The sequence below is a fragment of the Oncorhynchus kisutch genome, linkage group LG30 (assembly GCF_002021735.2).
Source record: "Oncorhynchus kisutch isolate 150728-3 linkage group LG30, Okis_V2, whole genome shotgun sequence".
Lineage (NCBI taxonomy): Eukaryota > Metazoa > Chordata > Actinopteri > Salmoniformes > Salmonidae > Oncorhynchus > Oncorhynchus kisutch.
The window spans coordinates 12,908,716-12,934,422 of NC_034203.2; the positions used below are offsets into that span (position 1 = coordinate 12,908,716).

Consider the following 25,707-nt stretch of genomic DNA (forward strand, 5'->3'; position numbering starts at 1 on the left):
AATGTGGAGTGCGTTGTATAGACATGTCATTTTTAGTGTTTCTTTTTCTCTTTTCAGGTGCTCTCTGCCTGTGTCTTGTCAGTGTTCGGGATCCCCATGATATCCCTGTCTTCAATTGATCCTAAAGAACAGGACTAGAGACAGTTATTATACTGTAAAAAAACGTTCTTCATGACATAGGTTTATAAATAATTGTAGATATTGTCAAATCTACTGTGGTCTTTGACCAGATTTCTCTTGAAAATTGTGTTTCAATAAATAAAGGTTTTACTGTATGCTGTGTCTAACACAACCCAGAGAGCTAACTGGGAGCTAGTGTACAGGCTACTCAGTCAGTCAAACTATTGTTTCTCTTCACCTCAACACAGACATGAAGACAAAGACACAGAATAGTTCAGGTTGCAGACTGTTTATATACCATGACAACACTATGTAGACTAGACACACTAAACACACTATAAGCTAGATGCATGTTGACCAATAAAATGAGGCATCAGATTCACAAGGAGAGATGCATCACATTTAGAGGGTCATAGATAGAAGAGCAACTCTACAAGATTTCAGTCACAGTGACACGTTTCCACAGAGGCTTCTATTTAGGGATTTAAACTCCAGTAAAAGGCATGGTAGCACACGACAATGGATCACTAATTGACAAATTTCATAGTACAGTACACTTTGATACAGTCTTTAAAAGAGACAGGTTAGCAGCTAAGGTGACAAGATGAAAGTTTATCTACCTAGGAGGTAATCTGGTTTTAAAACAGTCGGTCTTCCAACCTTAGAATACATCACTTCATCTTTAAGTGTGATAACATTAGCTCATATCTACTGTAACAGATACCTTGACAACAATAAGTCAGGTGTCAAATGAGGCTGTGAACTACAATTTCCCAATGCCCTCCACAGCAAACTGCAAGTGCTGGTGTTCACATGTTCACTAGGCATTAGCCTGCTGTATACTTGAGATCCCAGTATGGTTAGTCCATGGGGTGTACATGAGGTCCAAAACAAGACAACAAAGACCACACTACGAAGGTGAAATTAAACAATGCCGGACTACAAGAGGACATGAGATCATGGGATGAGTTTCCACCCACAGGAAGTGAGATCATAGGGCGGGTCTCCGCCCACAGGAATTGAGGTGTTGTCACATGTCGTGGAGGACTTCCAGCACCGTGGAGATGGACCAGGCCTGGGATTCGCAGCTGAAGGGGCAATTCTGTCCGTTTTCATTGGTCAGCTCTGGCAGACCCTTCCAACTAGACCTGGGGGGTTAGAAGAGACATGGATGGGTGTTCAAATAGTGTGCGTAAATGTGTGTGTGTGTGTCTGTATGCATTTACCTCTCCAGGTGGACATAATGCTGAGAGAGTATGCTCTTCACCAGGTACACTGTCTGGTCATAGGTCTCCTTCCCAAGCTTCTTGGCAAAATAGAGCTTTGCTCGAAGGAAGTACCCAATTGGCCACAGCCACTCCTAAAAAAAAAAAAGTCATTAAACCCAACAGATCAACTCAATACAACTGTATTTATCCACTCAGGAGCATTGCCATAAGAAGGTGAACAATAACTCCTCATTTAAGGTGTGTTACAACTCCAATCCTGAGTGGAGCACACTCACCGGTCCTTGGTGGTAGTTGAAGCCTCTGGCCACGTTGTAGTTGTCGTTATCCAGGGCGTTGTCATAGACACCACAGTACACCATATCACTGGGGGAGAAATAAACGTGATGTCAGTAGTAAACAAGCCAAGAAAATATATATAGAAAATGAATCAGTAAATGAAGAGGGTTCCAGGAGCTTTTCCTGACAATATGACCTGAATAGGAAAAACTTGGACCTACTACTAATAATGACTAATAGCCGTAGGTATCTTACTCTGGATCCAAGGTCTTCATTCCCAGAGGTCCTAGCAGCTTCTTCTCAGTGACCTCCAGGGCCTTCCAGGCTCTCTCCACCGTGAACAACTCAGGAGCCTCAGGGACAAAATAGAGAAAATATTCAACTCATTAATACCTCACAAACTCCACCCCAGTTCTTTAGATATATTTACAACCAAGGGGTAGTCAAGAAAACAATGATTTATATATACACTAGATAAATTACAGGGGGCGCTGTGTATTGAAGCCACTGCACCATCTTAGCACTCCCCCACCATTGTAAAAAACATATTGGAAGCTATAGAAATGCATTTATTCATGTCTACATTTGTTTTGACACATATATTCTATTACAGACACCTCAATGAATACTTTTAAATGATATTATGTGAGCTAAAGATATATAAGATATATAAAAACATTTCCCTTAAAATATGATTTTAAAAAAAAGTTTTAACCCCAGGGGTAAGAAATGCTGTCGGGGGTAGGCCAAATAAAAATGTGGTTCACATAAACTAAAAATTAAATAAAAATATATCATTTTTGAGTACCACTTCATATTTTCAAGCATGGTGATGGCAGCATCATGTTATTGGCATGCTTGACATTGGCAAGGACTAGGGAGTTTTTTTTAGGATAAAATTAAACAGAATACAGCTAAGATTCCCGCACGGTCAAAGTGGGAGAAGAAGAGAACCTCACTCCTAGTCTGTCAAAACTTACAAACGGTCTAAACCAGGTATTCCCAAACTGTGGTACAATGTCGTCGGGGGTACGCCAAATAAAAATGTGATCCACATTTTAAAAAATATGTATAATTTTTAAACAGTCCATTTATATTTTCCAACGGGGCTACACATTTGGGTAAGTTTTTTTTCTTGCCTGAGTAGCCTCATTTTACTGGCAAAAATAAAATGAAACCATCTAGTGTTCAGCAAAATAACAACACAATGTCAAATATAGGTAGCCTAGTCAAATAATTAACATCCAATCATATTAACTGTTACTCTCTCGCGGGAATTCCATTAATGGTCCGAATGTAGCCAAAAATGAAGGCCCGCATCCATAGAGACACATACCAGCTCTACTGGTTGTACTGCTACTACCATCAGTACTACACCTGCACCTGTTGACGACACAAGTTGTTCTGCTGCCACGAGCACATCCAATGCTAGCATCAGTAATTATACATGTTGTTGTTAGCCCAGCTAGCATGGACACTGACAGTTGTGAATCTGATGCAGCCGAAGAGCTACTGCCCTTTTACCCGGGAAAGCACCGAACAACAGACAGGGATGTTGGACCATCAAAGAGGCGCAAATATGATGATAACTACATTGATTTGGGGTTCACTTATATTGGGAGTAGTGCCTTTCCTCAGCCACAGTGTGTTATATGTGCAAAAGTACTCTCTCACAACTCAATGAAACATTCAGACATTTAGATACAAAAAATGCCAATTTGAAAAATAAGCCTCAGGAGTTTTTTGAGCGAGAATTAAGATGACTTTCGAGTAGTAAGACATGTATAAAAGTAACAGATACCATTAATAAGAAGGGGCTAGAAGCGCCTTATATGGTGAGCTACCGAGTGGATAGGACAGGCAAGCCCCATACTATTGTGGAGGACTTAATTCTTCCTGCTGCCACAGATATGGCTGGAACAATTCTGGGGGAAAAGACCCCAAAAAACTATACAGACAATGTCTTCATCAAACAACACTGTTTCACGATGCATCAGTGACATGTCAGATGTTTTGAAACAATTACTGCTTCGCATACAAGCCAGTGAATTCTATGAGCTACAGCTGGATGAGTCACAGACGTGGTCGGCCTGGCACAGCTCCTGGTATAGCTCTGTTACGTCAATTAAGGAAGACATTCTCTTCTGCAAACCACTGGAAACCAGGACAACAGGAGAGGATATTTTTAAAGTACTGGACAGCTTTGTGACATCAAATGGACTTTGGTGATCAAGATGTGTTGGTATCTGTACTGATGGCGCAAAAGCCATGGCAGGGAGACATAGTGGAGTGGTAACGCGCGTGCAAGCAGTTGCTCCCGACGCCACTTGGGTACACTGCAGCATCCACAGAGAGGCTCTAGCTGCCAAGGGAATGCCTGACAGGTTGAAAGATGTTTTGGACAGTAGAGTGAAAATAGTTCACTTTGTTAAAGCAAGGCCCCTGAACTCGTGTATGTAAAGATATGGGCAGCGACCATGTAACGATTTTACAATATACAGAAGTGCGCTGGTTATCTGGGTGATGTTTTTTCTCGCCTCTATGATCTGAATCTAGGATTATAGGGAGTCTCCACAACTATATTCAATGTGTGTGACAAAATTGAGGCTATGATTAAGAAATTGGAGCTCTTCTCTATCTGCAAAGGACAACACACAGGTCTTTCCAATGTGATATAGCGAAGCACCTGAGTGAGTTGATACAAAAGGATGACACAAACAACTGGATTCGTTATGAGTTTCATGCCCTGCCTCCAGTCCACTTACCGATATCTGAACAAGAGAGCCAGATTGAAATTGAAACAAGCGGTTCTGTGAACATTTTATTTAATCATATTTCTGGATTGGGCTGCGCTCAGAGTATCCTGCCTTGGCAAATCACGCTGTTAAAACACTGCCCTTTGCAACCACTTACCTATGTGAGAGCGGATTCTTGGCCCTCACTAGCATGAAAACTAAATACAGGCACAGACTGTGTGTGGAAAATGATTAAAGACTGAGACTCTCTCCAATGAAACCCAACATTGCAGAGTTATGTGCATCCCTTCAAGCACACCCTTCTCATTAACCTGTGGTGAGTTATTCACACCCTTCTCATTAACCTGTGGTGAGTTATTAACAATGTTCAACGAACAAATACGTTTTTATATGTAAGATGGCTAAATAAAGAGCAAAATGATTGATTATTATTATATTATTATTTGTGCCCTGGTCCTATAAGAGCTCTTTGTCACTTCCCACGAGCCGGGATGTGACAAAAATTCACCCTGACCCTGGTGCTAGAGGGGGTACACAGCTGGAGGTTGAATGTTCGAAGGCGTACGGGACTATAAAAAGTCTGGGAACCACTGCTGTAGATCATTGCAAGAAAAGGGCTAAGGACCAATTCCATTTCAATCAGTCGATCATGCAAGTAAACTAAAATTACAATGAGAAAAAAAACAGGAAACCGGGCCTGAGCTGACGCCACAGGTAGCAACTCACCACCACCATGGCGATGCAAAAGTTGGGCCTGAGCTGGTAGTCACACCAGGGGCTGGAGGCTCCGTGGCTGTCCTTGTAAATGCCTCTCTTGTGGACCAGGTCGGGGTGCTTCTCGTCGGGGTCCTTCTCGTCATGGGACACATAGAAGTTCTTCTCAAAGTTGACTTGGATCTTATGGTTCCAATCCTCATAGGACACCTTCAACTCCTTACCTGCCAGGAAAAACAATCATAGAATAACAATGTTTTCATTATGTCTTAATAAAGAAAGGGAAGTCGGGTACGTGTGTGTGTGTGTGTGTGTTTGCATACAATAGAATGTATGTGTGTGTGTGTTTGCATACAATAGAATGTATGTGTGTGTGTGCTTGTGCCCAGGCAGCACTCACCGTCCCGTTGTATTTTCATGGAGCTGTGGGGGAAAAGGCCCTTCTTATGGAGCTCCACCAGCCAGCGCACCGCAGACTTACAGAGACCCACCATCTCCACCGCTGACCCATCTCTGGAGACACACACCACCAGGGACATGAGTCAAAACAGCTTAATATTTGAAGAATAATACGATTGCCTCACAGTTTGGTTAACATTGTGTTGTAATGTATGGTTTTGTATATTGGTGGTCTATGATGACAAAGGTCTTACCTGGGTGTGGCGGGCATGCCCTTGTTGCGAGCTTTGTCACTCTCTCCCATTTTGTCCATCCACGTTCCGCAGTTGAAACGGTTGCCGCCGTACACAAAGCCCGTATAACGATTCACTTTGGCCACAACATTGAAGCCTGGGAGCAAGGAGAACAACAATACACCTTGTTTGCTGAAGCAAGACCCCATGACAATGTTCACCATAGGAACAAACATAATAACCATTTAGAGCCACTTTAGGGAATAACCGGGGCCCAGAAGGTAATGTAACCAGGAAAAACTACTGGTCCTACTTATTAACTCAAAGTGTGACCGTGGCAGACTCACCCTCGTCCTTCATGTGCATGTCGATATTTGCCCCGGCGTTGCGCTCTCTGAAGTCGATGCCCTGCATGTGACGAGTCATGGCCTCATGGATGACATCACAAAGGGGCTGTGTGAACGAGAACTGAAACACACGAGGATGACGTTAGACTCTACCCCTGCTTGAGGTCCTGTAGGTGTTTGTGTGGACATGTGTGGATTTATGCACAATGAGTGCGGGTAATATGTGCGCATGTGAGAGTGTGTGAGAGAGAGAGCGATGGGAGAGTGTGTGTGTGAGAGAGAGAGAGCGATGGGAGAGTATGTGAGTGAATGTATTTATTAGGGATCCCCATTAGCTCTCCCTCTTCCTGGGGTCCAAACACATTAAGGTACTTACATTACACATAACACAAAAGATAAAACACTACATCTTATACCATTATTACACCACTACATATCTACAATACAGAACGTACAATACCAGCATACAAAAATATTACAATGTACGTGTGTGTGTGTAGATTGTGCTTTTACATATGTGTGTGGGTGTATATACTGTATGTGTACATGTGGGAGTGTGTGTGTGAGAGAGAGAGAAAGATGAAGAGTGTGTGCATTTATGTGTTTGATATTGGGTGTCTACATGTTTGAGTGGGTGTCTACATGTGTGAGTGTGGGTGTCTTCGTGTGTGTGTGTGTGGGTGTCTACATGTGGGTGTGTGGATGTCTACATGTGGGTGTGTGGAAGTGTGGATGTCTACATGTGTGTGTGTGTGAGAGAGAGAGATTAAGAAAATGTGTGTGTACGGTATGTGCATTGCTGTGACCTACCGGAGTGCCAGGGGCGTGGGGCTCGGAGTCGTCATGGGGATACATCCTGACCACGGGGCAGTGGAGGACGGCAGTGCCCTCGGGCACCAGGGTACAGTAGTCTTGGATGCACTGCAGCCACCACCACACTGCGTCACGGCAGTTATAGCGTGCACTGATGCCTTCGCCCAACAGGTTGGGGATAAGACCGTGTCTCAGGGTGCCTGCAAACGCCAGGATGATGTTTCTGTTCATGAAAATAAACATTGAATTAACATATACAATTGTATCAAATGATACCTAAGAAGTCCCATTTGGATACTTGTGCAGTGCAGGGAACAGTCACCTAGCCTCCAGGTGACGACCAGTGACCAGCATGAGTCCACGCAGAGCGATAAAGGTGTCTCGGCCCCAGCAGCGGAAGATTCCAGAGGAGAAGTGAGGCAGACCTGTGAAACAGGAAGGTAGAGATGAATAAAGGAAGCAAATGTTCGAACACAGCTGAAATTCAAACACCAATTCTCAAGTGGTACCGAGATACAAATAGGACTTTTTCAGCTACCGAACTGGTCACGAACTGAAGCTTACGGCATCGTTTCAGTAAAATACCAAGCGACAATGATAGGTTGTTTTGATGACTACCAGGAGACTTCTAAAACACCAGTTATTTGGCTACTCAATGTCGTCCAGCATGAGGATTATTATCATTCGTTTCCAGAATATCAACAGAAAAAATATGATGAGTTATTTGGGTGGCGTCCCACCACTGTTTACAGTAGTAGAATAGACATGAGTTGTTGCTAGGCAGACCTGCAGCCAGGGAGACGCAGCATTGCTCCTTCTTGCCGGTGTCCTTGTCGAGGCGGTAGGGGACGTCGGGTAGCGCCAGGGACAAGGGGGGCAGAGCCGGGAAACTGCCAACACCACACATCTGGACCGAGCCCAGAGCCAGCAGTTTGACGAAGGTGGAGCCGTTCTGGACAAAACTGAACAAGAGAGAAACACAGAGAAAAACATGGTTTTACATGAAAACTGCTGTGCAGAAAAACACATCAAATGTAAATAAGATTTTCGGCACACCCTTAAAGTTAAAGGGGCAGGGCCTTTTTAACACCAAATACAAAATCTAATTGAAGTCTCTTCAATTGTTCTATTGCATCATTTTCTGACTGTATGTTGAGTGTGTGAGAAACATTTACAGGGCTGTTTCTGTGGGGACATACCTGGACATCTTGTTGAAGGTGATGTCCAGAGCTGTGGTGTAGGCTCCCACGAGGATGGCGTCAAAGTAGCAGGGGATGAGGTAGCGAGGGATGTGCTTCAGATAGTGGAACATCCCTTCCAGCCACTTCCCCACCTGGAAACGTTTCGGACAACACACATGCTATATGGAAAACACCAACCTTGAAAATGACGACTGTGGAAACGGTGACAGCGAGTGAATCCTCATCTTACTGCCACACTGGTAGATTTAAAACTCAGGTCTTGGACCTTAGATGGGCCGAGTTGTAGGATGGATTCCCTTCTATTTAGCATCATTATTGTCAAGTTCATCAGACCTTCTTGGCAGTCTACTTGGCCTTATAGAAAATCAAGAGGGATTCATTCGGTTTGAATTACTGTCACTCAAACCGTGCTCACCTCTCCTAGAGCGCCACCACGGGACACCAGCCTGTTGCTGACGTAGTCAATCATCCAGTCACCCTGTCTCAGGTTGTCACACACCGGGTGGCCTAGGTCGTTCTTAGGACGAATGTCTGCCATCACTGACATCAAACCTGTATCAAAACAATGAATCAGATTTGTAATGTCTATGTCCAGTTTCATTCAACAATATTCTCATGTGTACAGATGCTCGTAGGCACAGATCTAGGATCAGCTTACCAACCCAAATCCTAACCTTAACCATGGAGGGGTGGAAAAATATCTGACAAAGTATCAGTGGTTAGGGGCAACAAACACAATGTGCGCTGACCAGGGTTGGGATCAATTCACTTCCAAAATTAGTCAATTCAGGAAGTAAACTGCAAAATTCTAATTTCTATTTCAATTTCCACTGAATCGACTGAGTTAAAATGGGAAATTGACCCCAACCATGGTGCTGACTGGACCCCCTCCTCTGTGTGAACTGTACTGTACCTTGCATGCCACCGTACTTGAAGCTAGTCCAGGAGGGGATGTTGTAGCAGCCTCCTCCTTCCTCCTGCTCCTCAGAGTCACAGCGGAACAGCAGCATGTTCATGTCGGCCAGGGTCAGCTTAGACATGATCCTGCATGGGGATAGAGGATAGGGTCACGTTACATTACAACACACACTCACCTTACTGGGCACAACTGGAGACTACAGAGTTCCACTGATCAGTATGTTGATCAGTGTGTTGATCAATTCCTCACTATACAAATATATGACCATCATTAAAAAAAACATACAGATGTAGGATTTTAATTTGAGCAAGTTTGCTACAGCAGGAAAATAATCCAGCAGCAACAGGACATGTCAATTATTACGCAGATTATAATTAACGGACGTTTTTTGTACAGGTTGATACATTTTTCGTGAGGGAAAATAAAGTGGAAATTACAAACTTCAGAAGGCTTTTTAAACTTCAAATACAATACACGTTTTTAATTCCCTGCATTGCAGGAAAGTTATCCTGCAACAGGATGATCAAATTAAGATACGACATCTGTACTATACCTTTTCAGCACTTTTCCAAAAGACATGGTGTGCTTGCAAAATGGTGTGTTTGCAAAGCAGCGTGTGTGTGTGTGTGTGTAGCGGTACATTTGTGTGCATGTATGTATGTATGTATGTGTGTGTGTGTGTGTGTGTGTGTGTCTGTGTGTGTCTGTGTGTGTGTGCGCGGGTGGGTGCGTATGTGCAAGTGTGTCTTTGTGCGATGTATACTCACTGTGCCAGGGGTGTCTCCAGTATGGTTGGTGTGTGCTGGTCGGGCAGACTGCCAAGCTTGTACTTTGGGCTGAACTGGATCAAGTGATGTCTGATGACTCCCACCAGCTCTTGGGCCCTGGGGTCCAGACTCACCCTGATGAGGGAAACACAGATACATCTCAGAGGGAAACATATCGCCTGGTCCCAGATCTGTTTGTGCCATTGGCCTGACATGAACATAGAAGTTGTCAAGACATCATAAACAGATCTTGGACCAGGCTAGGAGACATACAGTCTGCAATGCTGAAGAGATTTCTCGGCCAAAAGGTTTCTTCCTTCAAGACGGATTTGAACCAGCAACCTACAGATCACTGCTATTTTACAGTCCAACGCTCTACCAACTGAGCTATCGAAGGGCTGAAGAGTTAACAGTATTACCTGTGAGCTGTGAGTAGACAGTATGAGGCCAAACTGGCCAAAGAACACCCCCACCCCTCACTAACATATGTGTGCGTTTTACAGTAGACCTTTAAATTCTATTCAATGTCTGGGTATATTGGGCTACTCATCATGACCTCTAACCTGAAGGCGATGACGCTGCCGGGGGTGAGGCGCTCGAAGACGATCTCCTGGACAAACTCACTGCTGCCCTTAGATGTCACCCCTGCATGTTTCACAACGCCACTGTCCTTCAGCTGGGGTGAATAAGACCATGGGTGAATAATTTCACTGCCACACAAAACAGTATCAAGGTCCACAATGGGGTATTGAGAGGAGAGTTGAAGACAGTTCTGAATTGGCTTTTGCTGGTCTATATCAATTATGTATATAAACACTGGATTGCTAAGTATTGACCAGTGAGACGCTTTGAAGCCACCGGTTGGCGGTATTGCCACTCCCCAGGAGATGCAGAACTCCATAGGAGTGAATGGAATTCTATTGAAATCAAATGTTTTTAGGACAAAATGACATGTATTTAAGTATTTTGTTGTTGTAGTAGTGGGGGACAGTAAAATTAGAACTTGTACTTTTTTTATACAAAAAATGATGCTTTAAGGTTCATGTTTGTATATATCTTTTCATTTGACATGTTAATGTTTAGCTAACATAATTTAATACACAAATATGCATTAAGGCGTCTGTAATAGAATAAACATGGCAAAAACAAAATGTAGAGGTAAATAAAGATGGTTAGAGCGTTGGGCCAGTAATCGAAAGGATGCTGGATTGAGTCCCCGAGCTGTCAAGGTAAAAATCTGTTGTTCTGCCCCTGAACAAGGCTGTTAACCCATTGTTCCCCGGTAGGCTGTCATTGTAAATAAGAATTTGTTCTTAACTCACTTGTCTAGTTCAAATATAAAAAAATCTATTTCTATAGCTTCCAAAATATATGTGTTTTTTTTACAATGGAGGAGTAGTACCAAGATGGTGGTGGGGTGTCTTCAAAAAAGCAGCTCCTGTTAGTCATCTAGCGTAAATCATTGCAAAAACATGGCATTAATCATTACCAAATGTTTTACTTGAACTAAAATGCAAAAAGTACATTTAGCGAAGCAGATAACACTGAGTAAATAGCTATGTAAACTAAATGGAATTCAACAGAAACTCACAAACAAGCCAGACAGAATACAGACACAATAGCAGCTTGTGAAATGTAACCGGATGCCCCTTGAAGCAGCTGGTTTTTCAAGACCCAGTCTGAGAATGGATTTGTTTGAGAAGAAAGACTTTACATCTCAAGCCCATTGTGACAGGGGGCCTAAACAACTGTAATTACCCACGTTCCCCGGCATCACGTTACCTGGATGTGCTCCTTAATCTCCACAGTGTACTCCGGCATGCCGTTAATGTACTTCTCACATTTCTTGTAGGTGCCGGCTTGCCTGTCGATGACACGCGCCTCGAGAACCACCTCGTCAATTTTACCTGGAAGACGGAGAGAGATTAAGTTGATTGTGTTAAAATAGTAGGCCCTGCATCCAAGTCATCTCCCTGTGCCTCTATTGTCATTTGTTCCAACAATACTGGTTTGGAACTAATCCCTGACCAAGATGTCTGCCATTATCAGCACATTCTAAAGTTATGAAGATGAATGACATAGGCCACTCTAGTATTATTGTATTTCTATGGATGGCCCATTCTGAGGGCATTGTCCTGTTTATGGTAACAGTGAAGCATCATACCAGGGATGAACATGGGGGGAACCTCCTTCCTATACTGGTGGTGTTTGGGGTTGTGGAAGGCAGTGCGACACACGGCGACCACAGACTGGTGTGTGCTGGGACAGTGACGCGTCACCGCCACAACGTCCTCGTCCACCTGGTCCACGTACACCTAGGAAGGGAACAGAGGAAATAACAAGCACTGTTACACATAACTCTTATCATGCAAATACATGTATACATGTATACATTCACCAAGGTTATTATAGAAAACGGAAACTAAAAATAATAATGAAAAAACTATTTCGTAAACGGAAATAAAATAACGTGCTTTTTGGGAGGGATTTCTATTTTGTTTTTGTATTATTTAGTTTCAGTGTTGGGGACAAAAAGTAACCTGTGTGTGGGAGGCTAACAGCCATTTATGTGTTGTATAGTTTCTGTTTTTGGGGATGTCACTTCAAGCTACTGTGGGGCATTAATACATAAGGTGATGAGTTATGTGATTGGTTAGGTTAGGTTTAAAGTAGGGCTGTGACGGTCATAGCATTTTGGATGATGGTAATTGGCCAGCCAAATGACCGAGCTCAATATAATAACCGTTCGAATAGCAAAAAAGACACACATTTTATCCTCTCCTTCACTCCTGACTGCATGTGCTGCCATAGAAATATAATGAATAGAACGAGCATCCCCATTTTGATTTTATTTAACTAGGCAAGTCAGTTTAAGAACAAATTCTTATTTATAATGACGGCCTACCCCGGGCCAAACCCTAACGACGCTGGGCCAATTGTGCACCGCCCTATGGGACTACCAATTACGGCCGGTTGTGATATAGCCTGGAATCGAACAAGGGTCTGTTGTGACGCCTCTAGCACTGAGATGCAGTGCCTTAGACCGCTGCGCCACTCGGGAGCCTGATACATTCAAGTCAATGAAGGCATAATGGGTAGACTGGTGGCCATTGTGAGTGTAGCCATAGTAGCAAAGTCTTGGTGCCCGACTGCACAGTCGATGACGTGGCACGAAACCATTTATTGACGCATGCAACGTCTAAGCAGGGGAACGCGACCAACATCTGCGGTGCCGTTCATGACAATGTCATCTCGCTGAGTCACCACACTAGATTCAGAAGCCTGACAACCCACTTAGAGGGGGGAAAAAAGCTTGAAAACCTCATTCGATTTAATTTCAGTTTACTTATTTGTTATTTCATGATTAGTTTTCATTTCAGTTTTCGTTTACTCCTCTACACACCCACCTGGTTAAAGCCCTTGGAGGCCAGATCCTGGTGCATTTTGTTGAGGGCCAGCTTGCCGGCGATAATACCCGTCTTCAGGTTGACCTCGCCGGGGGACGAGGCCTTGGCGTCAGGGTTCCACTTGGGGTAGAAACGCTCCTCCTTCACCACTGAGATCTACAGGCAGACACGCAGAGGAGATGGTTACTGAAGAGCTTAGTCATTCATTCTCCATGGCTATTTACTGTACAATACTACTATAGTACCTAATATAATTCCAAACATTCCTTTGGATTTATACTTAAAGGGAAACTTCACAATTTTTCATCTCCGGCACCACCCCAACATCAACATTATGTGAAAATGGTTTCTATGTTTTGTAGTAAAAAAGGATAGAGGAAGATAAGTGTTTCCAACGACATCATCGGTGTGCATTGTGTGATTTCGACAAATTGTGAGTAGGTATTGCTTAATAATTGTCTACTAATTGGTTGACGATGTCATTGGAAACACAAAATACATACAAAATATAGAAACACCCCATTTTCACATACTGGAGATGATGAATATGAAGACAACATTTTTCTAAATGACCCTTTAAAGTGATTTGAGATATATATATATAGTGATGCTATAGTGGTGTATATGCAATTAACATATGCAAATATCAAGACAAAAGTCATTATACTACATTATACTGACAGAGAAACGGTGTGAGTGTGTATGTGTGTTTGCGTGTGTCTGTGTGTTACCTGGTGAGGCACCATCTCATCGTATCCCCTGGTGCTGCCAGAGCAACAGCAGGCCATTGAGACGATGGCAGAGCTGGGGAGCGAGTCGTACGCAGAGCGGAGCTGGAACATAGACAACAACGAAAGGAATTGACACAACCAGATTTGTGGATCTCTCCTTTTTTTTTTTTTTTTTTTTTTTACTGGGGGGGGCAATGTTCCCATTTTAGTGAACAAACTCACTGGAGTGTCATATAGCACTGGATTTAAACCCAAAGTTCATACTGAAATCAACCAGGTTCTAAACAGTGTGAAGCCCCTATATCGTTTAACAATATGTTTCAATGTACATACTAGCATATCACTTAGAATACATGGCCAGTGTATTTGCTTCATTCTAAGTAGTATGCTAGCTAGTCTGCATATTGAAACATTGCCTAGATATGTTTTAGAGCAATGAACTAGCAATGGCCACTTTAATGCTGTGCTGCACCTGAATAGTGAAACTCAAGAATAGACTACCTAAATAGGGCACTTAAGAATAAGGTACCTGGATGGGGCACTCGTTGTCGTGGGTGACATCCAGGAACATGGCGTGGGCGATGCTGGGCACCAAGGGCCGGAGGCTGGGCTGGACAAAGGCTCCGACGGGCTCCCCTCCGTACCTGTACACCAGCCTGCCCTCCTCGTGACTGTCCCCTGCACTCATTGCCTCTGGACAGACCAGGTAGAGGGAAAGAGAGGGAAGAAGGGATGTACAGTTATACCACTGTATTACTTTGTCGTCTTTTCAACCACATACGATGCCAACATGCAGGACTCGAGAATGCCCGTTGATGCCATTTTTCCTTCAAAGATGCAGTGATGCACTAACCTGGTCTCAGATCTGTTTGTGGTGTCTCACCAACTCCTATGGTCATTCATGACAATGACCAAAGGAGTTGGCAAGGCTGACCAAACCAGATCTGGGACCAGACTAGTGGTGTGTAGTCCTACCTCTGATGAGTGAGGTAACGCCTAGCTTATTTACAAAGACATTGTCCAGGTCCTCGCTGCCTGTGAACAGCTCAGCCACCACGTACAGACTGGGCCTCAACACACGAGCCACGTCCAACATGTACTACATGTCCATATCCACAGGTCAGTCAACAAGGGGTTAAATCACAGAGAGAGGGTGGAAAGAGGGGAAGGAGGGGGTATAGGTTTAGGTTGAGGGAGGGAGGGAGAGAATGGATGGGTGAGGGATAGGGAAGACGAAGTAGAAATGCAGGGAGGCGGCAAAGCTAAGCAGGAGAGGAGGTTAGTATGGAGGAGTGATGGATGGGGGGGTCAAAGTGCAAAAGAAAACATGCCAAAACCCCAAAAGACCAAACAAAGAGACAGAAAATGAGAAGAGAACCGACAAAGGGGTGAGGAAAACAACCAATTATAAAGGTCAAAAGGTCAATGAGGTGTTTAGACCAGGAAGTAAACAACAGGTGATATGTTTAATGCAAAAATGTTAATCAGACAGAGCAATAGTATGTGAAGTATCAGTGGGAGTAAGAGATGTAGTGGGAGATGTAGTGAGAGAGACATGCAGAAAGAGACAAAAACAGAGATTTAGTGTCATGCCAAAACAAAACATTTTTGGTAACACTTTATTTTACACTCCTAATATGGCACTTGGCGTTTACTCGAAAATGTTGTGGTAACCAACGATACTTTCTGGTACTTACATTGAAGAAACAGGTAACAGATTATACAAAACGTAATTATGACGTGGTTTAAATACACATTTTCAATGTTAGTAAGTAAACACCAGATATGTCAAATAAAGTGTAACCTAGGGTTTAACCCCCACCACTCCAGTGCTTTGTCTACTACATGTTAACATCCGGGTACCTCTGACAAGACTGGTTATCCCCAGGCGGTTTACAAACACATTATCAATGAGCTCGCTGCCTGTAAAGAGCTCCGCGATCACATACAGGTTGGGCCTGACCGCCCTGGCTGCTGACAGCATGTGCTACGGAAGGAGAGTGGTTTCAGTAATGACATTGTTTTGTCCCTTTACAGCAAATGATCACTAACTTTATTCATACATCAAGTGTATCAATTGTTACCTTGGAAGATACTTACACGCAGTAACGCTATGCATTTCATAGAGAGGGGTATGGCATGGGCTACATGGATTGTAATAACAAACTAAAATGACTCAGACTAAATGGAATGTACCTCAGCCACGTGCAGGGGGGTGGAGTGACAGTTGTCCAGGCGGACTCCCGCGAAGTGCTTGGCTGTGATCTCTGTGTACTTCTGCATGTGGGTCCACAGGTAGGGGCAGTCGTCGGGCTTGTCGCCATAGCGAAGCTTGACGCTGTCGCCCCAGCAGATCAGCTCTCTCCTGATGTACACGTTGGAGCCTGGAAAGAAGAAGAGGCATTCGTTTCTTGACGTTCTCAGGGACTGGGTCTTTAGTAACACTGGGAATGATATTTACATCACACTGGCTCCCCCTTGTGGAATAATCAGGTTACCACTGGAATGGCATTGCTATTTCCAGCTTTAAATTATTATAATTTTTTAACTTTATTAAACCAGGCAAGTCAGTTAATAACAAATTCTTATTTACAATGATGGCCTACCCAGGCCAAACCCTAACCACGCTGGGCCAATTGTGAGCCGACCCTGTGGGACACCCAATCACGGCCGGTTGTGATACAGCCCAGGATCGAACCAGGGTCTGTAGTGACGCCTCTAGGAACTGAGATGCAGTGCCTTAGACCGCCTCCCCGAGTGACTCTCTGAAGTCTAAACTAAGCATTCTATATCACTTAGGCTACACATGGTAAGAAAGCAGTTGAGAGTGACTGGATCATGCATCTCCAGATTGTTTGGGTGCCAATGACCCAATAGAGAGACACTGATCTTTGGCCTGATGAAATAAGTGAGTGTAAGGTATTATCATCTTCCTTAGCGGAAGATAAGATATCTCTGGATAAGAGCATCTTTTGAAATGATTATAATGTTTAGAACATTTTACTAAGCACCAACATCAGCAGAGCTGGGGCACAGTTGAGAAGACTTTTGTCCTATGTGCCAGCCGCGCACAATTTGGGAGAAGTGAATGAACGTCAAATAAAAAGTGCAAACCAGGCTCGGCAAAGTTTCTAAGAGGGTCGTCTCCCATCACCCAGCCGTTGTGAGCCAGGAAGTGACAGGCCTTGTCTGGCTGGTCCGTCATCTTCAGGTCATCCTCCAGGCTCGTCTCCTCGAACGGAAAGGTGAAGTATCTGTCAACGCACACACATTTATTGACTTGGAACCATAATGAAACGTGATTTGCATGTGCATTACTGCTTCGGCCCTGAGGCGGGAACTCCTGTAGAAAGAAGTTTAGCATGATACAATCTCTTATGTCAAGGATGGAACTTTTTTTATTCACTGCAGAGATTTCAATAAAGTTAATCTGCGTCTAACATTACAGTCAAAATACTGTGGACCTTGTTTCTAAAGCAGTTTTTTATATTAATGTGAGTGAAATAAACTAGGTCATGAAGCATTTTAACATCTACATACAGTCAGCACACAGCCTACCTCAGTGGTATTCAAACTTTTTCAGCGAGGACCCCATATTTTTAGCCAGAATTTTGCTATATATATATATATTTTTTTTTTACGACGGCAGTTCCCCCGACCGACCACTGGCCTACCTGGGAACAATAGGGTCTTTCCTGGTGACGGGGCCCAGTTTGGGTCCATGGTCAGTAAGGCGCTCATAAACTACATTTCCCACAATGCAGTTAGCGGCCTGGGTTGAAAGAAATAAGCAGAACAGAGAATTGTCAAATGGATGGACTACATTATCCAAACATGCATATGGAGCATACCAAAGCTACTGATGGGGGGGGGGGGGGGGGGGTTGGTACCTACCTTCTCCTGGTGGTGTATCATCTGTTGGTACTGCTCTTTATTGATCCCCTCAAGTCTCCCCCACAGCCTGTTACAGGCCTCCAGAATGGCTTGTGTACTGTGGCTGGACAGGGAAAAGGATTGACAGGTGCAGAATGAGACTTGGTTTTAGATTAGGGGGTTGATTCAGAATCCACTCAATGAACTGATGTAAAGTTAGGATCATCAACGTTGTCAATCCAAGTAACTACAGTCTGAAGTGTCAAACATAAGGCCCGCGAGCCTAATCAACACGGTGGTTTGAGTAAAACCCTTTTTGTTGTTTTTCTTCTTTCAATTGAAATGACTAAAACCAAATGGAAACTGAGTAGACATGATAACGGACCTACATTTATACAGTCTCTTCACTCTGTCCAGCTTGTTAACAATCACCCTAACAAAAGCTAGACAGTCAGGGAGCATTGAAAATTCCCAAAACTGTAGGTAGAGGACTGTTTTCTGCACATTTTGCCGGCAAGGAAATATTTTAAAAACATTGTGCGGCCCTCCTTACCTCGTGGGAGACGAGGTCCAATGGGGCAAGGTGGTAAAATAGGTTTGACACTGCTGAACTAGACAGCACACACATTTATAAAGTACCAAACACGCACCAGGTTTGGGGTCAATTGCAAACTAAAGCATTGAGGAAATTGGAATTTCAATGTACCTACCTGTGAGGCACAAAGGTCTCCAGGGCAGAGTCCATATCCACTTCGTTTCCGAAACGTCTGAACTTGGGGTCCTGAATGATCTTCAGTCCCTGTTTACCCCCAGTCTTCTTCTGGTCTGGTTTCTCTCCTGATTACAACCACATAATACCACAACCCATTCAATTAATGAATCAATACCAACACACATAATTTCTCTGATTGACAAGGGTAGTGGATTAGGTTGCATGTACTGTAGCTGCCAAAATTCATCTTAAAATAATAATTGGATAACGATAAATTTATGTGCTTTTTCTTTTTTATTGACTCCTTGTTTCACATCAGACATGGACAAACTCTCATTGAGGTAAGGTGCCTGTTTGACTGCAACTTGGATCTACTTCTCGTGCGAATCCATACACGGTCACTGTTTGGACAGGTGGAGCTCATGAGAAGGGGAGACGGTTACTCTTTCGCACAACCCTCTGGCGTTAGGGGTTTATAACACAGAGGTGTATTCATTAGTGCACGCTGGATAACTTTTTGCAACGAAAGCGAGAGTTTCTTATTGGACAAGTCCCTCCCTGTTTCGGCCTCTTTGCTTCTGTTTGGTTCTTTCTGAATACATCCCAGTTATTATAATGAACAGCAGATGTCATGAACAGAAAGACAATAGTACATACAGCGCTCAGTTGAATGCTCTCACCATCTGCGAGCAGGTCCCTGAACTCCTCCACAGCGCTTTCGATTCTGACCTGGAAGAACTCCCACAGCTTGATCTTGGGGAAGACCTGCCCCCACAGAACATCGCGGATTGCCTGAGAGAGAGAAAAATATACATATAAACAGTTCAAGGTTCAGCTCTTCACAAACGGAGCTCACAATTTCATCGAGACAAAGCCAATAAGGTGATATGTGTAAGGCCTTGAGTTTTTCCTGACCACATCATGGCATGACCAGGAAAAACTCTGGACCCAGAGGGTTACAAAACTCAATAAACTTTCCTTAAGTTCCCGGTTTGAGGATTTTCAGGAGAAAAAATGAATTTTAGGAAGGTTTCTGGGAATGTTGCAACCCTAGCTGTGAAAGTGACCTTCAGACACTCACATTCAGGTGCCCCTCATTCTGGACCTGGGCGGGAAGGCCGTTAGCAGCGTACTTGGCATCAGCCATGTTGCAGGTCATGTGCCATATGGCCCGGTCCAGGACCCAGGCTGGCCTCAGGTGGGGGGAGTTGACTAGGTTGTAGCCACACTCAGGGTGCTCCTTGATCCATGGGCTGTTGGTGGCTGCACATGGAAGGGGAAGGGGACAATGCAAAAGTTACCACACAGACATCCTAAATGTTATGGAGGACATTGAGACCTTTTGCCAAGGAATATTAAAGAGGTTAATATAGAGGTCAATGAAGGTTAATGGACTCTCCCTACGCAGACACTCCCTGATGATGTAAAAGCTAACCTTCTGTCAGTGGTAGGATAATCGTTGGGCATATGACTAAAATGCAGTCTTCACATTTTGCTGCCTTAAAATTAAATATATATATTTTTAATTATTTAACCTTTATTAAACTAGGCAAGTCAGTTAACAACAAATTCTTATTTACAATGATGGCCTACCGCGGCCAAACCCGAATGACGCTGGGCCAAATGTGCGCCACCCTATGGGACTCCCAATCACGGCCAGATGTAATACAGCCTGGATTCGAACCAGGAACTGTAGTGGCGCATCTTGCACTGAGATACAGTGCCTTAGAACGCTGCGGCACACGGGAGCCTCAAAAAAGGGGATTAATTTCATTTTTTTTCTACAAATGTACACAACCTACTCCACATTTCCAAAGTGTAAAAAAGTATAGAAATGGTAAAAGTTGTCTTGATTGCGTATGTTCGAAGCACCTTTGGAAGCCATCACAGCTGTGAATAACATTGAATAAGATTCGAGCCAGGGTTGTGAGTACGAAAAGCATTCTAACCATAGTGTGTGCCTGCTTATGATATGAGCACATACGACAGAAAAGGGGAAATCTAACTAAGGTAACTATTTCGTAATGTTACATCAAGTAACAGCAGAGCACACCCATTGGTTCACCATGAGCTGCACTGATCACAGAGCAGACCAGTAGCCAGCCCAGGTTGGGTGTCAGCTAGCACATGGCCTTTAAGCTGCCATGGAGATAAGGTTTCTCTGACCATCCAACCTTTTACAATACTGGGCCTGGGCCAGAGAATTCTGTTTTCAAGCCTTTATACTCTCCAAGCCTTATCTCTTTTTTTTTTAAGCAGGCTAACTACACTGCACTATAATAAATGACCCTCGTTAGATAAACTTGCGCAAACCAAAAAGGGTAACTGCACTAAACAGGAACAAGTAGACAATAGAAAAAAAACTCAACTACTAGGACAAAAGAAACCAATTCTGAACCAATGGCAACGAGTCCCTTTGACGCAGGTTCTATTCAAAACACATCTAATCAATTGGAGAATGAGTCAATGATTTCATTCTCCCTTTTTAGTTGAGCATGCTAGTCACAAAGACTCCACATAGTGTCTGCCTGAACTGCTATGCAACAGCTTGACTACAGAGCTGCACACAGTGGCTAGGTTGAAGTTCACCCATAACTAAGTTATGGCAGAATTATCGAGGGAGGGTATTTATAACATGGCACTCATCTTTAAAGCTTGTACTAGATCCTAGGACCATTTTTTTTGCGACTGTGGCCTTTCAATAGTGGCCTTTCCCTAGTCTATATTCAGTCAGAGGCATGCAGTATGCATTGTGATATTGTGATATTAGGAGTTCTGCTATGGCAACTTAGTCAACACACGACACTATACAGATAACAACCCCCCCCCCCCCCCCCCCACACACACATGTAGAGGACTCTTAGGGGTGACTACTAAACTGTGAATTGTGAGACTCGCTGACAAACCCTGGTAATTTTCCTCTGAACTAACTGCTCTTTACGTATGGCCTCATTGTAACAGACTGCTGTAATCTACTGGGCAGCTAGTCGTTCAACCAAGGAGAGGGAGACGCACACCCACGTTCACGCCCCATCCCACCACCACACACACACACACGTCCATGCTCTCCCGCAAACACACACCTGTGTGATTGTAGACCACATCAGTGATACAGATCATGTTCCACTCTTTCTTCAGTTTCTGCACCAACTCTCCCACATCTGTCCAGGTGTAGTTCTTTCCCGGTGGCGAAAACTCTGGGTTCAGGCTTAGTTGGTCAGCTAGGGAGTAGCAGGACCTGGATTTACCGAGCGTCTGCAGAGGCGTAAAGTGGATCATGTTGTAGCCTGGGAAACAAACAAAATATCTTAAAATCAACAATGTAATAAATGAGTACTATAAGAAATAACATGTTATAAGATATTATGAGACATATTCGAAGACATTAGCTGAATGTTCTTTATTCACATACATGTTTAGATTCATACAAACGACACAGGGAACACTGTCAATCATACGGCATCATTTATATTACTTCTGTCACTTACTAGATGTAGGCATTTTGTAACCCGTCAGCATGTTAATGATTAACCTAGCCCTCTTTCAAGAATGGGATATTGCAGAATGACAAGGTGAAATGTAGTGTAAACATTGGCTTGGGACCTTGAACTACACTGTTGTCCATAAGTGACCTAAGAAATTAGACTAACCCTGTTCATTGTGATTACATGGGATTCAAAATTCCAAGTGAGACAATGCACTAAAATAGTATTCTTTGCTCGTGATCCTGGAAGACTGCCGTGTGTGCAGGCATTACACACCTGACCCACCTAATTTAGTTGACGACTAGTTGATCAATTGAATCGGGTGTTAAAGTCCGGGGTTGGAACAATTAAAGCCCTACACAGACTAGACAGCCTTCAAAAGGACACAACAGGCAAAGGCAGGCTTGCAAAAGGATGGTCCCCTGTCCCCTGCTCTCTCACCAGACTCCTTAGCCACCCTCAGTCTGTCTGGCCAGTCATCCAGGTGCCCGAGGCATTTGGACAGGTAGGTCTGGATGGTGATACAATCCAGATGGACGTGGTGGTTGTCAGCTCCGGCAAGCAGCACTGGGTCCACCACCACGTAGCCACCGCCTGACTTCTCCTCGTGGCTTGGGAGGGGGGGGTGGGGGGGTTGAATATTTAGTTAAAACATGAAGCTCCAATGAGTTGCCTAGTGATGCCGTGTCTCATAGAGAAATGGAATATGAATGCTACATGTCGTCTGTATCACAATAGCGTCTCACCCGTGACCAAAGTTGTATTGGTACGATCCAGCGATCTGTAGGTCTAGGGAGCAGAACTTGTCAGAGTCGTCCTCTCTTCCCGTGGGGTTGTGCCAGTCCAGGGCCCGGAAGGTGTGACGCTCAAAGTGTTCCCCTGGGGCGGGGTAGTTAGTCTGCACGCGCACATGTTTCCCCTGGAGAGTAGGGCCCAGACGGAACTGGAGCTCAAAGCCTTAGAAGAAACATATGGTACAAACAAGGCCTGAGGATACAATACATTCCATAGCATATGATAAAAGTACACAACTCGACAGATATGTCCTCAGGTATTACTCAGGTAACATCCCCAGATTGTAATGGCAGATCTAGCGAAAAGCATGGCGCAAGGCACATGGATCAAGTTACGTCCCCCTTTCCCCATGCTTTCGAATGCACCACTAACTGATACAATCCCTTCCAATTTACAATTGTTTACTAATTCAGGACATTTTGCACATCGCTATTAATGAACCAGCTAACAAATTTGGGACCAATTTCCCCAGACATATTTAGCCTAGTCCCGGACAAAAAAAAAAAAAATCTTCAATGGAGACTCTCTAATGAGATGACTTTTTAGTCCCGTATTTTGCCTAATCTGTGGACACCACCCCTTAAAGTCTAGTTGCCACCATGCCTGTTTTGAAACCCAGACACTCCAACCCTGTTGCCACTGTTAAGGGGATAGAAGAATGTCTTTAGTAGTCACACGATGCCCGCTAGCGAGAATTCAACGGTAGCCTGCCATGTTGCTACTCTTTATGAACGGGTTAGAAAGGGTTTATAAATACCATGTAGACTATTAGTTAACAGCTAGATGTAGGGATAACAAATTAGTGTGTTTACATGCACACTGGTCATTTTATATTAAACTGATTATGGCAGTAGGCCGAGTACGGCATTAGTCATGTAAACACCTTACTCTGCTTGATCTTAAATCGGTGTACGGGCATAACGGAAGTAAACATACGTTGATTAAAACACATGGTTTTCTGAGCAAACTTTCAAATTATTAGACCATGTCAACACCTTAAATCAGATTACATTCAAATCAGATCCAACAACAATATCAAGGGCCTAGAAATCTGTGGTTTAAAAACAAAGGTGTCATTGTACACGGATGATGCCTGTTTTCTTTTAAATCCACAATTTGAATCCCTCCACAGCCTCATAGAGGATCTAGATACTTTTCTAACCTCTCTGGATTACAACCAAATGATGAGAAGTTTACTTACTATATTACGTACTACATTAAATCTTTAGTCAATATGCCAGTTTACCTATATGCTTATAGGCTTGCTTACACCTAATGGCCTGTTTTGTCAATTCTATGAGTAAAATATGTCATTTTATTGGAAGGGCAAGCCAGATAAAATAAAACGGGCCTATTTATATAATGAACACGACTTTGGAGGGCAGAGATGATTAAATATTAAAGCATACAAAAAGTTATACTTGGCCTTTTTCCCTTTATTCAGATTACAACCTCTCACTTTCAGTTATTTTTTAAATAAGCCATATAAAGTTGGTTGCAATTTCAGTTTAATCCATCAGAAAAGTCAGAACACATATTACAACAAATATTATGATTAAACTCAAATATACGAATTGATGAAAAAAAACGATATTTTGGGAACAAAAAATAAAAAAGGTATGATCTTTGTAAATGATATCATGACTGGTGGAGTGATATCACACATGCAGCTAATGAAAATATATGGAAATGCTTTACTCAGAATTACAACCAAGGGGGAGAAAGTAAGGAACCTGTCTGTCCGACCTGCATTAAAGACCAAAACTGGCTAAAGAAAATTGTGATTAATAAAAAAGTATATACGTTTCATTTAAGGACCAAAAAAACTGTGCCATATAAACTCAGCAAAAAAATGTCCTCTCACTGTCAACTGCATTTATTTTTCAGCAAACTTAACATGTGTAAATATTTGCATGAACATAACAAGATCAACAACCGAGACATCAACTGAACAAGTTCCACAGACATGTGACTAACAGAACTGGAATAATGTGTCCCTGAACAAAGGGGGGTCAAAAGTAACAGTCAGTATCTGGTGTGGCCACCAGCTGCATTAAGTACTGCAGTGCATCTCCTCCTCGTGGACTGCACCAGATTTGCCAGTACTTGCTGTGAGATGTTACCCCACTCTTCCACCAAGGCACCTGCAAGTTCCCGGACATTTCTGGGGGGAATGGCCCTTGTCCTCACCCTCCGATCCAACAAGTCCCAGACGTGCTCAATGGGATTGAGATCCAGGCTCTTCGCTGGCCATGGCAAAACACTGACATTCCTGTCTTGCAGGAAGTCACACACAAAACGAGCAGTATGGCTGGTGGCATTGTCATGCTGGAAGGTCATGTCAGGATGAACCTGCAGGAAGGGTACCACATGAGGTAGGAGGATGTCTTCCCTGTAACGCACAGCGTTGAGATTAACTGCAATGACAACAAGCTCAGTCTGATGATGCTGTCACACACCGCCCCAGACCATGACGGACCCTCCACCTTCAAATCGATCCCGCTCCAGAGTACAGGCCTCGGTGTAACGCTCCTTCCTTCGACGATAAACGCGAATCCGACCATCATCCCTGGTGAGACAAAACCGAAACTCGTCAGTGAAGAGCACTTTTTGCCAGTCCTGTCTGGTCCAGCGAAGGTGGGTTTGTGCCCATAGGCGACGTTGTTGTCGGTGATGTCTGGTGAGGACCTACCTTACAACAGGCCTATACAAGCCCTCAGTCCAGCCTCTCTCAGCCTATTACGGGACAGTCTGAGCACTGATGGAGAGATTGTACGTTCCTGGTGTAACTCAGGCAGTTGTTGTTGCCATCCTACACCTGTCCCGCAGGTGTGATGTTCGGATGTACCGATCCTGCAGGTGTTGTTACATGTGGTCTGCCACTGCAAGGACAATCAGCTGTCTGTCCTGTCTCCCTGTAGCGCTGTCT

General features: G+C 43.7%; 1 protein-coding gene across 3 annotated transcripts in view; it reads right to left on the bottom strand.

Moving 5' to 3' along the window:
* Window positions 1-393: 393 nt before the first annotated feature.
* LOC109875299 (glycogen debranching enzyme) overlaps window positions 394-25,707 on the bottom strand; it is a 32,150-nt gene continuing 6,836 nt past the window's right edge. For 2 of the 3 annotated variants that reach the window (XM_020467608.2, XM_020467607.2), the window contains exons 3-34: window positions 22,730-22,940; window positions 22,425-22,594; window positions 21,582-21,785; window positions 19,580-19,761; window positions 19,179-19,290; window positions 18,497-18,623; window positions 17,808-17,910; window positions 17,588-17,685; window positions 17,028-17,167; window positions 16,110-16,297; window positions 15,777-15,900; window positions 14,443-14,606; window positions 13,914-14,015; window positions 13,183-13,338; window positions 11,940-12,090; window positions 11,558-11,682; window positions 10,339-10,451; window positions 9,776-9,910; window positions 9,003-9,133; window positions 8,505-8,641; window positions 8,087-8,220; window positions 7,674-7,849; window positions 7,210-7,312; window positions 6,885-7,110; window positions 6,075-6,195; window positions 5,749-5,884; window positions 5,496-5,608; window positions 5,108-5,319; window positions 1,881-1,978; window positions 1,625-1,712; window positions 1,347-1,480; window positions 394-1,268 (exon numbers count right to left, since the gene is read on the bottom strand). In XM_020467608.2, coding sequence (XP_020323197.1) covers window positions 1,151-1,268; window positions 1,347-1,480; window positions 1,625-1,712; window positions 1,881-1,978; window positions 5,108-5,319; window positions 5,496-5,608; window positions 5,749-5,884; window positions 6,075-6,195; window positions 6,885-7,110; window positions 7,210-7,312; window positions 7,674-7,849; window positions 8,087-8,220; window positions 8,505-8,641; window positions 9,003-9,133; window positions 9,776-9,910; window positions 10,339-10,451; window positions 11,558-11,682; window positions 11,940-12,090; window positions 13,183-13,338; window positions 13,914-14,015; window positions 14,443-14,606; window positions 15,777-15,900; window positions 16,110-16,297; window positions 17,028-17,167; window positions 17,588-17,685; window positions 17,808-17,910; window positions 18,497-18,623; window positions 19,179-19,290; window positions 19,580-19,761; window positions 21,582-21,785; window positions 22,425-22,594; window positions 22,730-22,940 — 4,532 coding nt within the window. In that variant the 3' untranslated portion in view covers window positions 394-1,150. Of the gene's footprint in view, window positions 1,269-1,346; window positions 1,481-1,624; window positions 1,713-1,880; window positions 1,979-5,107; window positions 5,320-5,495; window positions 5,609-5,748; window positions 5,885-6,074; window positions 6,196-6,884; window positions 7,111-7,209; window positions 7,313-7,673; window positions 7,850-8,086; window positions 8,221-8,504; window positions 8,642-9,002; window positions 9,134-9,775; window positions 9,911-10,338; window positions 10,452-11,557; window positions 11,683-11,939; window positions 12,091-13,182; window positions 13,339-13,913; window positions 14,016-14,442; window positions 14,607-14,888; window positions 15,013-15,776; window positions 15,901-16,109; window positions 16,298-17,027; window positions 17,168-17,587; window positions 17,686-17,807; window positions 17,911-18,496; window positions 18,624-19,178; window positions 19,291-19,579; window positions 19,762-21,581; window positions 21,786-22,424; window positions 22,595-22,729; window positions 22,941-25,707 lie in introns of all 3 variants that reach the window. The other variant, XM_020467610.2, reaches the window with a different exon arrangement.